Source organism: Phyllostomus hastatus, unplaced genomic scaffold (genome assembly GCF_019186645.2).
Source record: "Phyllostomus hastatus isolate PE091 unplaced genomic scaffold, TTU_PhHast_1.1 phas_contig_159, whole genome shotgun sequence".
NCBI classification, from domain to species: Eukaryota; Metazoa; Chordata; class Mammalia; order Chiroptera; family Phyllostomidae; genus Phyllostomus; species Phyllostomus hastatus.
In genome coordinates this window covers 6,548,210-6,562,156 of record NW_025333640.1, presented here as the reverse complement: position 1 = coordinate 6,562,156, position 13,947 = coordinate 6,548,210, and the positions used below count along the sequence as shown (strand labels likewise).

At 43.2% G+C, this 13,947-nt stretch overlaps 1 protein-coding gene across 1 annotated transcript in view; it reads left to right on the top strand.

Annotated features, from left to right (window-relative positions):
* The window catches only part of INTS9 (integrator complex subunit 9), an 86,331-nt gene that overhangs the window by 33,073 nt on the left and 39,311 nt on the right, over positions 1–13,947 (top strand). The window contains exons 3-6 of the mRNA XM_045831786.1: positions 2,856–2,916; positions 6,061–6,123; positions 10,017–10,156; positions 12,017–12,103. Of these exons, the coding sequence (XP_045687742.1) occupies positions 2,856–2,916; positions 6,061–6,123; positions 10,017–10,156; positions 12,017–12,103 (351 nt within the window). The remainder of the gene's footprint in view (positions 1–2,855; positions 2,917–6,060; positions 6,124–10,016; positions 10,157–12,016; positions 12,104–13,947) is intronic.

The following is a 13,947-nucleotide window of genomic DNA, read 5'->3' as shown; positions in this document are numbered from 1 at the left end:
GCTTTAGGTGTAGTTGTTAATAATTGTGAGTTTGCTGTCCTTTTACTATACATGTCTTTTCTTTATCTTCTTTTCTTAGATAAGTCCCTTTAGCATTTCATAAAATAAGGGCTTGGTGATGAACTCCTTTAACTTGACCTTATCTGAAAAGCACTTTATCTTCCCTTCCATTCTAAATGAGAGCTTTGCTGGATAGAGCAATCTGGGATGTAGGTCCTTGTCTTTCATGACTTGGAATATTTCTTTCCAGCCCCTTCTTGCCTGTAAGGTCTCTTTGGAGAAATCAGCTGACAGTCTGATGGGAACTCCTTTGTAGGTGACTGTCCCCTTATCTCTTGCTGCTTCTAGGATTCTCTCCTTCGTTTTTACCTTGGCTAATGTAATTATGATGTGCCTTGGTGTGTTTCTTCTTGGGTCCAACTTGTTTGGGGCTCTCTGAGCTTCTTGGATTTCTTGGAAGACTGTTCCCTTTGCCAGATTGGGGAAGTTCTCCTTTATTATTTGTTCAAATAACTTTTCCACTTGTTGCTCCTCCCCTTCTGGTACCCCTATAATTCGGATGTTGGAACGTTTAAAGGTGTCCTGGATGCTCTTAAGCTTTTCCTCAATTTTTTGAATTCTTCTTTCATCATGCTTTCCTGCTTGGTTGATTCTATCTTCCTTCTGGTCCACTGTATTGTTTTGAGACTCAGATTCCTTCCTTTCACTATTGGCTCTCCTCCGCGTATCTTCTTGCATCTCTTTTATGGTAACCTGCATCCTTTCATCTAAATTGCGCCCAAAGTCAACCAATTCCGTGAGCTTTCTGATCACCAGTGTTTTGAACTGTGCATCTGATAGATTGGCTATTTCTTAGTCACTCAGAAGGATGAGTCCTGGGGGACTGATCTGTTCTGTTGGAAACATGTCTTATGTCTTTCCCTGTCTCTCCTTTTCCTCCAGTCTGGTTGCTCTTGTTACGGTGGGGGGCGGAGCCTTAGGTGTTCACCGGGGCGGGGCACCCCAGTCGCTAGATTGTGACGTTTTATGTGGGGGCAGGAGCAGGGATGGGAGGGAACAATGGCGGTAGTTCCATTCTCCTGGGCTCAGACCCTTCTCTGGGCTCCTGGGCTGCAAGCTCTGCCCTGGTCCACAATCGCTGCCTCACTGGGTTCCCCAGCCGCAGCTTGCATACTCAGGGATCACCGCTGCGTTCTTGCACCCCGGATGGCTGTCACGCTGATTTTGCGCCAAATTTTCCCCGACCTCCATGCGCCAGCCCCGCGCCAGCCCCGCGCCAGCCCCACGCCAGCCCCGCGCCCACCCGGCTCGTTGTCCCCTACCAGTCTGGATGTACGGGTCTACTTCAACTTCTTGGCTGTCCGACTTCCATTCAGATAAATCCTCTGCCAGTTCTGAGTGTTATTCTATCTGTAAATTATTGTTGTTCTAATCTTGGTTATGTGAGGAGGTACGGTGCGTCCACCTATTCCTCCATCTTGCCGGAAGTCCGACAATAGACTATTTCTCTGTGAGATTAGAGCAGAAGACTCCCAGAGTTGTGTTCTTTTTTAAAATGTATTGGTTATAATTCATACCAACCAAATTTGATTCTCTTAGTGGTGATTTTCATTCTCAAGTATAAAATCCAAAACTCCTACTTTTTGATTAATAAAAGCAAAATGTAAACTGTGAATCTAGTCAAAGTGTATGTGGGACTTCATTGTACTTACATCCTTGCAACTTTTCTGTAAGCTTGGAATTCTGTCAAAAGTTACCCCCAAAATTTTTCACTTTTTTAAAAGAGATTAATGCATATTTCATTTTTTAACCTTTCCTAGATTGACAAATATTCATATATTTATGTTTCTATTTGATTTTCACACGTATCACTTGCTTAAAAAATTAGAATCTGATCAAATCATTTTGGCAAGAGAATAAAGGACTATACATTCATTTGGTTTCTAATTACACAGTCTTTTAGCCCCCAACCCTTACTTTGCCCTTAATTTTTACTTCACAGACTAATTTTGTGGTGAAATGCTAAATTCCTTTTGCCATTCAGCTTATACTCCTGAGGTGGTTTTTCTTCACATATCACCTGATCATTAAGTTTTTCTTTTTACAGCATTTTTTTAACTATTTGCATTTCGCCTACCAACATAATTCCCCTCATCAACTAATAGCACACATATAAATTCTGAGATTGCCAGAAGTGAATGATTTCTGAATCCAGACTATTTTAATATATCATACATACGTGTGAAATTAACTTCCTCTTCTAGAAATTATTCACTTAGGTATGGCATCATTTTTTAACACTAGGAAAACAAGCTTCATTTTCCAGAATTGGAAACTCGAGCCACAGGGGGGACAAGTGACATCCACTTAAAAGCAATGAATCCAGAATGCGAGTTTGACTAGAACTCGGGTGTTTTCCTTTGCAGTGAATCCTGGCTGGTGGGCGGCTCAGTGTGCTTGTCAGAGCCCCGAGCGCTAGCTCTCTGAGTTGGTCCGTCCGCAGACGATGACCCCATCTGGCCTGCCCCTCAGGCTTGTCCTCAGCACAAGCAAGGTGAAGTCGAGGGCAGTGACTGGAAAGTGATTCATCTTTCTGTTTTCTGTATTGTTCTGCACATTGTTCTTTTAATTTTTCCAATTTAGTGCTAAACTGTTTGGCTCTTTAATGATGCATTGCCACATAATTCTTAAGCGTGATACAACAGGGTTCTTTTTTATCTTTTTGATTAGTATTTTGGGTGAACATTGCTGCCAATGATTTCAAGCAGCTTTTACCTTTATGGAGACAGCACAGTCACCTTGAAATCTCTAAGGATTATAATCTACTTAGGATAATTTAATCTTTTCTTTTGCAGTGCCAGGCTGTCTAATCTTCCGGGCTGGTCCCTGAAGGATGGAAATGTTTTCTTGGACAAGGTAATGATTAACTGAAGTGTATCTACACCCAGTGGAAACCCTCTTGTCATACCAGGAACCCAACAGCATTGTGATTGATGGGCTCATTTCCCCCCATGTATTCTCCCTGAAATATCCTGAGATCCATTTAGGGTCTTTAGTACTTGGTGATTATTGTTTTTAAGAACCTTTTAGGGAATCAGGTCCAGTTTCTCCTGTGGAAAAAAAAAAATCTAAGAGCTGCAGCTACAAGCCATATTTTGTCACCACAAAAAGAAAACTATCATTTCTATAATGCAATGAGATTTTCAAAGGTGATACTTACCAGAGAATTCCACCAACTCTGTGACTGGAAGAAATAAACTTTTTTTTTTCTTCAAATAACTTTGAAATCCTCGAATATGGGAGTTTTGAACTGATTCTGTCAGGGGACAGAGTGAGTGGGGCACTGTAAAGTTTGGGTCCCTGCGGGGATGGGAGGCCGCAAAAGGTTGCGGGAGAGCGGGATCACCATCTGATGGCATCACTCTGGCCGCTGTGTGAGGGTAAGACTGAGGAGCTGGGTGTGCAGCTTCCCAGGCAGTGCATTCTTAGCGTGTGGGGTGCAAACACGTTCGTAGGTTAACTTTCACTGAGGCCCCTCCAGACTATGGCCTGTGACCTTACTCCAGCCTTCCCTGGCGGCCTGGAATGGACAGCCTCGCAGGTGATGGGGAAAAGAGAACGTAGTTCTGGGAATCTAAGATTCAGCATCCTGTTGACTTTAATCACTGACTAATAAGGCTTAAAGTGAGTGACTTAAATTACTTCTTTCTAGGCTATTAAGTTTTTGACATTAGATTATCTTCACAGTAATTTCTTCCTCAGATCATTATTTAGGCAGTTAACTTATAAATGAGAGACCAAAGGTACCAAAAATGTTAAAAGTATAATCCAGTCAAGTTTCATACTAAAAACAAAATCAGAGGTAAAAGGTTGAAAACTTCAAAGCTTATCTATTCCATTCTTACTCTTCTAAATCATTTTTGTTTCTCACATCTCACAATTGAAAGGGTGAATAAATTTAAAGATCCTTAAAATGGTTCATCTGAATAAGGCATTTCCTTCTTGTAATAGATGTTGTTAAATAAAGAGGTGGGTTTTTTTACAGAATTAATTCCTGTGAACTGCACCCCAACCTCAAATGCAAGCCAAGTGCATAATTTGAAATGAGATTTCCCTTATAGTTAATCCATAAAATTCGGTGACATTCAGGAATATATGCACCTGATTTCAGCCTTACTCTTCCGCTGGCTGTAAATCATTGTTCCCTGGGAACGGTCCAGAAGCATCCCATCACCAGTGCATTGTGAGCAAAATGACTTGCATGTGTATGTGAGCGCATTTCATTAGACGGGAGTGTGAATAAAACACAGTGACACAGTAAGTGCCCAGAATGGCAAATGTGCTTCTCCAGCCAGGAAGGAGGAGAGCCTCAGAGGAGGCTCTGTCACGTGAGGAAGGCATGCCCCGATGTGTAGCCTTGTGGGGAAGATTACGCAGCCGATTTAAAGCCAGGCAGAGCTTTGAAATTTCCCATGATTTGTCTGCCATCATTTTTAACCTCATCCTAAGGGAGTTGGGAGTCTTCTCCCATTAAACATAATTGCTTATTTGTTTTTAGCTGGCAGATATCTTGTAATTAAGAACTGCTAGTAGTCTCCTTTTGGCTCAGCTTTGCATTGGTTAAATGGTATTCCTGTAAGGAGAGGAGTCAGAGTTTACAGCAAAAGGCAAGGGGAAGAAATATTCTATCAAGGTTCTGATATGAGACTTGTAAAATTCAAAAGGCAAATTTAGACAAAGATTGAGAGTAAAATCACTCAGATGCAAATGTAAGTATAGTTACATATATATAAATATATATTCAGTAACTAATGATATAATAAAACAAATTCTAACAGTAGTGTTCTCCTTCTGGAAAGAGCAAACTGTCAACCAAACTATATATTTTTTATAGTCATAGATAGCTTTCACCTTAGTAGAACAAAAAAATTCTCCATAGATTTCAGTTTCAAGGGTCAGTGAGGGAAGACAGCACCTCTAGTGGCCTTCTGGAGGCAGTGCAGCAGCCCCATGGTGGACCACTCACGTCTCCTCAGTGTGCTCTGCCATGGTTCCAGCTGCTAACACCAGTTTGGTTTGCGGGAGAGCTTTGCCGCAGCTGTAAAACACAGGGGTTGCTATAGAAATATCTCAGATTTTGTGCCCCGGGAGGATAACTCCAAGGTGTATGTTTCATCCACCAGAGTTTCCCCAAGGTTAAAATCCCACTTGCCCACAGTGGTGTGTGGCTCATCCCTTATCAGCCATCTTCCTTTCCCTTTGTCACTTGCCAGCCTCCTCTTTTTCAGCACCTTCCGTATAACTTTGCATTCGCCCTTTTCTCAGGGTCTGTTTGTGAGCGAATGCAAACCAAGACAGGCCTATCAAATGCGGTAGGTGATGGCAGAGTAGGGAGCTGTACTATACTTTTTTCTTTTGAATGATTACATTTGGTTTATAGTCCCAAATAAATTGTATGCTCTGCAAGGACAAGATATATTCATGAAGATGATGGGGAATGGGAGTAGTTTAATCCCTGTTCCCTACTCTTCATCTCCTTCTTTACTTGCCCCTCGCCAGAAGGAGGAAGAAGCTCTAGGGCCAGGACCCCAACCGGATTGTGATCACTGGGGGTGCCTGTTATACATACAGGTTCCATGACCTCATCCCCCGACTTTCTGACCCCTTACGTCTTAGTGCCCAGGAATCCTGACTTCCATTGGCCTTCCCGTCATATTCTGATGGTGCTGGTATGGTCTGCGTAACTATGATTCAGGAAGCATTGGATCATGAATTATGGAAGAAGCAGCATGTGTCCACACATGGCTTTCTTGAAGAGACATCAAGAAATATGCATTTGGGTCCTGAGTCAGCCACCTACCAGCATTTTTTATCCCGAGTAAGACACCTAACCTCCCTGACCCTAACCCGGAAGCAGTCAGCCTGAATAACCTTCTAGCTTCCTTCCAACTCTAGCAGCCTGTGATTCTTCACGGAAAGTTTGGTTTGGGGGTGAAATTTCTTTGTTGTTGTATTTATTGGATATTTCTTCCTAGACTTTTTTCTTTTCACTTCTTTTAGGAGCTCAAGGAGTGCTCAGGTCATGTATTTGTGGATTCTGTGCCTGAATTTTGCTTACCAGAGGTAAGATTAAAGTGAATCTTACTGTATAAACAAAGCGTATCTTGTCATCTCTCAAAATGAAGTCAAGAAATAATTTTAAGGGGCTTAGCTGCCTGTTTTCAAGTTGAAATGAATCCGTTATTCCAGTCACTTAGCTCTTTTCTTAAATTGAATTTATTGGGGTGACATTGGTTCACAATCCAGTCAGTTTGTTATACAGCTAAGATATCATTTAGGAGTTTATCACTCTCTTCTTTCTGTTTCTGGCTCTTTCCATAATCCTCACTGACACTTGTACTGGGGCATAGTTTTGAGCAAGGTAAAGAAATAACTCAGGCCTTTCAGTTTTGTAATTATAATACCTGTGACTTAGATTAGCCATACTTTTCATAGAGTGGGTAATTGGGAATTGCTGTTATTCAGCCAGTGCAATAAACTGTAAAAATTCCTGTTGGCTTGAAAGATCATATTGAATATAGCTTGACATTCACAGGTTCTGAACTGAGTTATGGATATCTGTCATGTACATACTATTACCATAGTGTGACTTGCTGTGAGAGTCCAGGGCCAGTCTTACCCTTTGCAGAAAACACAGTTCAGTTTCCATCAGTTTTAAAGGAAACTAATCTCAGCTGACAGGCCTAATCCCCAGAGTGCCCCAGGTGGCGCTCTCAGTGACAGATGAAGGGTAGGGAAGCCAGTAGCTAGTCCAGGGTTCCTGAGGAAATCAATGAGAAGCTGCAGTCTTGTTTTTCCCCTGCACCCAATGGATTACGGTGCCTGTAGGAGGTATTTCACAGATCAGTGCCGAGGAGAAATTTACAGTGTCTTTTCCTCCTCTTTGTCCTCTTCCTCCCTGTCTTTTCATTTCTACACTTTCTTTTTTGCCTGTAGATGAACATTTTTCTCCCTTTAAAGTATTTGTGTGTGTGCCCTTTGGGGTACTAGAGTGAAAGAAAGGAAGGAAAACAAAGAAAGTTATGGAATTGAAGGTAGCAGAAAAGGGAGAAGTTTGGAGGTAAAGCACTAAGAATAAGGAAGGGTAAAGGTAGACAGGTACCAAGAATCCTGAGCTCTCCCTACCTGCAATTACTCTTTTTGTCATTTTCATTCGTCACTTAGGAATTGGTGGGGCAGTTGCCCATCTGTTCGAAGACTCCTAATCCCAGAGGCTACATTCATTTTCAGTTTTCTACATATGGCGCTGACTGCTGCAACCTTCAATTTATGGGCCACAATGCCGAATGTGTGAATTGGTGTTCTGATGACTTTGTGACTTGTTCCACAGAGTACTAAACTTTGAAATTGGGCACTTGCCATTTCACAGTTCAGCTTTAGGTGTGCTAAAGGAATATTGATATATTTAGGGTTCTAGAGCAGCGGTTTCCAACCGGTGTGTGGCTGCAGGCACACAGGTGCGCTGCAAGAATTTTTAGAACATGCGGTCCCTGACTAGTCGGGGGCACCGACCTCTCTTCCCCAGGGTGTCAACTGTAAAACTGACAACAGCCATCCAACAATGGCCGTCTAGTCAGATCGGCAAAAAGTATATTTTTTGGTGTGCCTCAGAATTTTAGTAATTAGTTTATGTGTGTCATGAGATGAAAAGTTTGAAAATTGCTGTTCTACAACTATATAAATTTTTTCAACTTTTGTCATAACTTGAGGTTTATAACAAGTTAGCAGTCGTTACTGATTTAAGGTGGAACCAAGGCCTTGTACAATTAGGAGAAAAGAGGAGAGTCAGAGAATCAGGGGAGAGGTGCTTACTGCTGTCCCGTCCTCACTAACAGGTGGGCGAGTCAGGCGGACCTGATCCTGGACCTCACGGAATTTATCATTTCCACTCTTGTGCAACCCCTTGAACATCTTCATGTCCCCTAACGTCTACACCGCGGACTGCGTGTAGAGTCCAGGACAGCATAGTAAGCAGCCAGTGAGGGTAGTCTGACCCAACTCCTGGTCTGTAGAACCCAAGTGTCCATATACTAGGAGTTTGAAATGAAAATAGTCTTTATTGGATTTCACTGAGTAGAAAGTCTATAAGTAAATACATAAATGTGAGTGTATATTAAATTTACTTCTCAGGAAAAAACGTTTATGTAGACACTGTTGATATATATACAGACACCATATATATGTATGTATGTGTGTATGTGTTTTTTCCCTTCCAGCTACCCTCACCAAATTTCTCATCATTCTAGACTTTGTGGGTTCTTATATATTAAAGAGAAATTCAAGTATTTTTACCCAGTTTCTATACATGAGAGGGAAAGTAGAGAAGCTTTTGAGTTTTGCTGTTTTTGCAACTGCCCTTCCCTGTCTTCTTCTGGATCGGTCACTCTGCTACTCTGCCTTCGCTTCCTTGTCCGTTTAAAAGGCTCCTGGAGAGGCAGTGGGGGCAGGACCGGCAGAACGCTCTGTGGCCTTTCATGATGAGGATCTTGTCTCGGAAGCGTAGTGTATAATGTGGGGTTCAGGGCGATGTCAATTGAATATTGTTCTCATTAAGCATTGTAGTCACACAGATTCCCATTGCTCTAGGCAGTGAGTAGCTTTTGACCTCGAATATATTAATACACGCCATTCTCAGGAGCTGATTATGCCTTGGCAACTTTATTAAATTAACTTATTTCCTATGTAAAGTCATTCAACCAGAAAATACCCACAGCAAAATGGTACATTGCCGCTATCATTTGCAAAGATGGCACAGCCACCTTGCCACTTCCCTGTGGGGGACATACTAACTCAACGACCCACTTTGGAAGACCTCCTTGACTGACTGTGTGCTGCCCCGGGTGCGCCGTGCAATTTCCCAGGGGTACCTTCCATGCGGCGCAGCACTCAGTGGCTGAAATGAGGTCTCTGAAGCACAGCATCTCCCTTCCCCCACAGCAGGTGCTGCTGATAAGCACGCTTCTCCAACAGCAGTGCCGTAGGCCTGCTGTCTGCTTGCTCCCGCGGAGGAGGGAGGGGGCAGAAATAAGTCAGCAGGGGTCTTGACCTTAGAGACATTTAATATTTGAGGGACAAAGTGACACTTTGAGTTCCCATCCCACAGAGTGGTGACTGCCATCAGAGGGATGTCATAAAGTGCCTTAGTGTCCTGAGAACGAAGTGGTTTCTTCCACCTGGGCAAATCAGGAAAGCTTAGTGCAAGGAGAGAACTGGGCTTTAGAAGAGGTAGGAGACTTAAATTTACAGGAAAATCTTTCCCTCGTAAGAGCATTTTCATCATACTTACTAAACACAGTAGCATTGTCCCCTCACCTGCCAACCTGTCTTCCGTTTTCACATGACCTTACTAGGAGAAAAGGTAGATTTGGGGTTAAGACTCAGGTGGAATAAGGAATGTCATTTCCTTTTGTGACTCTGTCACTACTTTTTTTTTTTTTTTTTGTGGAGGTGGGGAGGTCTCTATATCTAGCACTAGTGATTAAATGTTACCTCTAAAAAAACTAAAACAGAAACTGGTTCCACAGTTGACTTTGGAAGAGTGGTTCCTGTGTGCACTCCCTCTGCTCCTGTCGTCCGTGGCAGCAGTGCTACGATCTAGTTCCCCCACAGCTTGTACTGGGCTCTGTCTGCTTCGTGTCACCTGGTTTCACTTGCCAGGCAGCAGTGGCTGAAGTGCTGTCCTTTATCCTTATATGTCTAACCCAGAGCTCTGGTTTAGCAAAATCAGTCCGCTGCTGGTGGACTGGTTGCATTCTCATTGTTAGCCATCTTGTCCTATTACTTAATGTTAATACTAGGAAGCATCCTAAAATGAGAATAGAAGTGTTGCAGGAAAGCCATCATTACTCCGTGGTACAAAAACTACTCTGCATTCTGACAGCATCATCATTTAGTCCCATCATGTTGATCTATGTGCTCTGAAGAGAGATATATCATCCCCTCTCCTTTCTTTCCAGACCGAGCTAATAGATCTGTCTACGGTAGATGTGATCCTCATCTCTAACTATCACTGCATGATGGCACTGCCCTACATCACCGAGCACACCGGTTTCACAGGCACGGTGTATGCCACAGAGCCCACCGTTCAGATCGGCAGGTGAGACGATTCTTTTCCCACTGGCACGTGGCCAGAGACCTCGGGCCGGAGACCTCCTCCGGTAGTTGTGCCGGCAGTGATTGTTACTTCCTTCTGAGCAGCTGCCCCAGAGAACTGGCGTGAATAGACAGCTCTCTAGATGAAACAGATGTGCCCTGGAATCTCCTAGAGACTGCTGCCGCCAGTAGTCTAGTCTTCATTGTCTTCTTTCTTTGTACCGAAACTGGAAGGAGTTCCCAGAGACCGCTCCTCTGTGCAGATGATACTAATTAGGGGAGGTAACGTTTAATAAGATGCTGTGAACATGGACTGCAAAGAGCTTCAGGAGAAAGGAACATAGCATTTTTAAAAAAAGGAAATTTTATTACTCTGCATTCAAAATGCCCCCCCTTTTATGGATTAGTGCAGACTCTAAGTGGAGATAGCTTGTAGACAGCAGGATAAATAATTAGATTGGTAAGTTACCTGTTCTGATATTAGAGTGAAACTCAGAACTCTAAGGAGTAAGACAAAAACCTCCGATCTGCCTTTGACTCAGAACGCTCTGCTGTCTCTTTCTCTGCCCCTCCCAAGCCTTCGTGGTGGCTGCAAGCAATGGTAGCATCACTTAGCAAGAAGGGAGTCATGTGAAGGCACTTACCCAGGAGAAGAATTGCGTTGAAGCAAACTAACAAGTGTGGTATAAGGCGCAACTATCAAGACCGAAAATACGGGTTCTAGGGTCTTACCAAAGTCCAACAAGATGGAATTGCCACGAATAAAACAGCATGTCCTTGTTTTTGTGTCAAATCACATTACCTGCAGCGTGTACAGTAAAGCATGAGGGATCTGAGGAAGAAGCGTTACAGGCATTAAAGGTGATGAATCGGTTTCGGGGAGGGATATGCTGACAACGTTGGACTCTGGTCTGACAGTGAAAGTGAGGATGGACACAGCCACTGTTCTCCTGAGAGCTGTAACCGGAATGGTAATGAGCCTGAATCCCAGATCTCAGAGTGCAGGAACTCCAGCTGCTCCTTCGAGATGAAAGCAGGGGGTGGTATTAGGAATAAATGGATAAATGGAAATGAAGTTGTTCAGCATTCAAATGCCAATAAATTGATGGCCTGTCACAACTATATGTTGATCGGGAGAGTACTGAAGTCAATATTGATCGTCTCTACTGGATTATGAAAGGGGTTTCTGGGTGCTGAAAATCTGCTTCTTGCTTTCTGGTCATCCTGTAGTTATCCAGGGTTCTGAGAGTTCTCTGGATCGTGGGTCCCTCAGCATGCAGATCACTACCCCATGGGGTGAGGCCTTTCTTGTACTGCCTCAGTGTGATTCTGTGGTAATCCTTCTTGCAATCTGTGTAGCCTGCCCTTTTGCAGGTCCTTGAGTTAGGTTTTTAGAGTTAGTCTTTAGAATGCTCTTTCATGTGGAATTTCGTTAATCCCTAAAATACACTTCAAGAAAAATCTACTCTAGCAGTTTAAATTGTTCATTTAATATCATTTTAAATAGCCTACACCCACCGTCTACTGCCGCCAACATCAGGTACTTCGGTCAGTTAACTTTTTCTCCTTTTCTGTTTTTAGTTAGGTAAAAGCAGAAATCTTACAGTGAGAAGTAAACCATAGGCCTATGTGTTTTAGTGTTTAGAGACAGGAACATAGCAGCCTGTTTTATGTCCTAAATTTTTAACGTGGAAATTCAGTGGGAGGTTTGTGCTCACCTTCATGTAAAGTAGTGCCCACAGGTACGTGTGCAGCGAAGACAAGGATGACTGGGTAGGGGAAGCAGACAAGCCCCTTGCTCTCGGCTACAGTGTTAGAATGCGGCATGAATGCTCATCAGTATTTTTCGTTTCTTTAAACTCAGGCTTCTCATGGAAGAGCTGGTGAATTTCATTGAAAGGGTGCCTAAAGCGCAGTCGGCCTCCCTGTGGAAGAACAAGGATATTCAGCGGTGAGCAAAGGCCTGTCTGTCCTTCACAGTAGAGCCTTAGGCTTTACCAAACAGCCCCCTTTGTTTTCTACTTAATGTGTACGTACACCATTAGAGCTAAAGAGGCTCTTTTCCCCACTTCATGAAAGGGTTATGTTTGTCTCTGTCCCCAGTTGGTGTCTGTCTGGCTTCACATTAGGAAACATTGTCTGGACGCACACATCTGAATCTTTCAATGGTTTCCTTGATCTGCCCACCCACCTGCTCAGTACAGGGACCCGCTTCCCTCCTCATTTTCCCCTGTTCTCAGCTCCCTTTCCCCCGGCCGTTGTTCTGCCTTCTTCCCCTTTTCCTTCTCTTCCCCACATGCTTCCTGGGCTGCATCAGACCCACTTCTCTACATCCCCCCGCTTAGAAACCTTAGGACCTTGTTTTCTTTCCCCATGGAACATGTATGCCTTGGCTTCCCTTACTTCCTCCTTTTAAATTTATACCCGGTATAATATTCTGCCACAAATAATTTTGGCACACCAGAAATGACGTTCAAAGGTCACTGTTTCCTGACTCCCAAACCCTGGGCCAAGTCTTAGGAAGTTCCAAGTCCTTATTTTGCCTTTTCTTCTGTGACCTTGGACAGAGTCCTTGGCAATTTTCCTTTGCCTCCCATTCTTTATAAAATGCAAGATAACTGGTTCACAAAAGAAGTGCCATTGTGTATGGGGGCAAGGGGTGAACTGGACTTGCAGGAGCAGAAGGCTAGGGAGGGGGCTTGAAAGCTATATCCTAAGAATCTTTGGAAATCTTTTTTAAAAAGGTGCTAGCCAAAATAAAATCTTGATTTTTGCTATGTCGCCACCTGGTGGGCAAAACTTAGAGACTTGAAAACTAATTTGGTAAAGGAGCAAGAATAGCTTGTACTATTAAAGACTGAATGTCACTGTCTTATATATCATGACTATACTTCTGATCCTGGTTACATAATTTGTTTTGGCTTTTGAGCATGAGATGAGCAATACTTATTGACAGGAAGAGTCTAGTTATTAGAAAGAGTATGCTGAGGTGTTAGAAAGACAAACCGAGAAAGCTGTCTTTTTTTTTCTGGATAAACTCAACATACGTATTGGAAGTGGTGGAAGAGTTTAAAGAGCGGTTTCGTACTTGACATCAGACAAAAGAGTTCTTTTGAAATATGGACCTAGAATTTAACCTTGAGCCAGAATACTAAAAGTGCTTCGTGTGGGCAACATATGTGCTAAAATATTTGTCACTTTAAAATTTCTCTGTCACCTGCCAGTTGATCTGTAGTGCCCCAGAGTACTATGGCAGACGATATTGAGAAACACTGCTTTTTGCTCTCTGCTCAATATACATTGACATTTTCCCCAAGTGATATGGGCTGTGTCTTCTCTTTATCTTTTTTTTTTCTTTTAATTCCTGCACTCTCCTTATCCAATTCCTCTACTGTAGGGTGGGTGGTGGGCATCGTAAACTCAGATGCCTCCAGCAATGGGGAGGGTAAGTGGGTGAGTGAGACGGGGATCCGGGGAGTGTGGGCCTGCGACCTTGCCTCTCTCCAGGAGCGGCTGGCGTGCAGCCTCAGCCGGCTGTGGCCGTGTGAGAGTGGGAGCCTGTCTCACCTCCGAGTTTTCCTTTTTATTTTTTTTAAGAGAAGCTCATAATTCAGATGTTTTAAGTGTCATTTTTAAAAACCTTTTTAAAATGTTGGCTCACACGTGAAAATAAAATCCTGTATGGTCCAGGTGAAAACACCTCTGTGAGTGGGCTTTGAGGTTTGAGCCCCCAGTTTTTGACTTCTACCGTGTGCAAGCGATCTCTTGATTAAGTGCCTAGAATTAATGCATCTT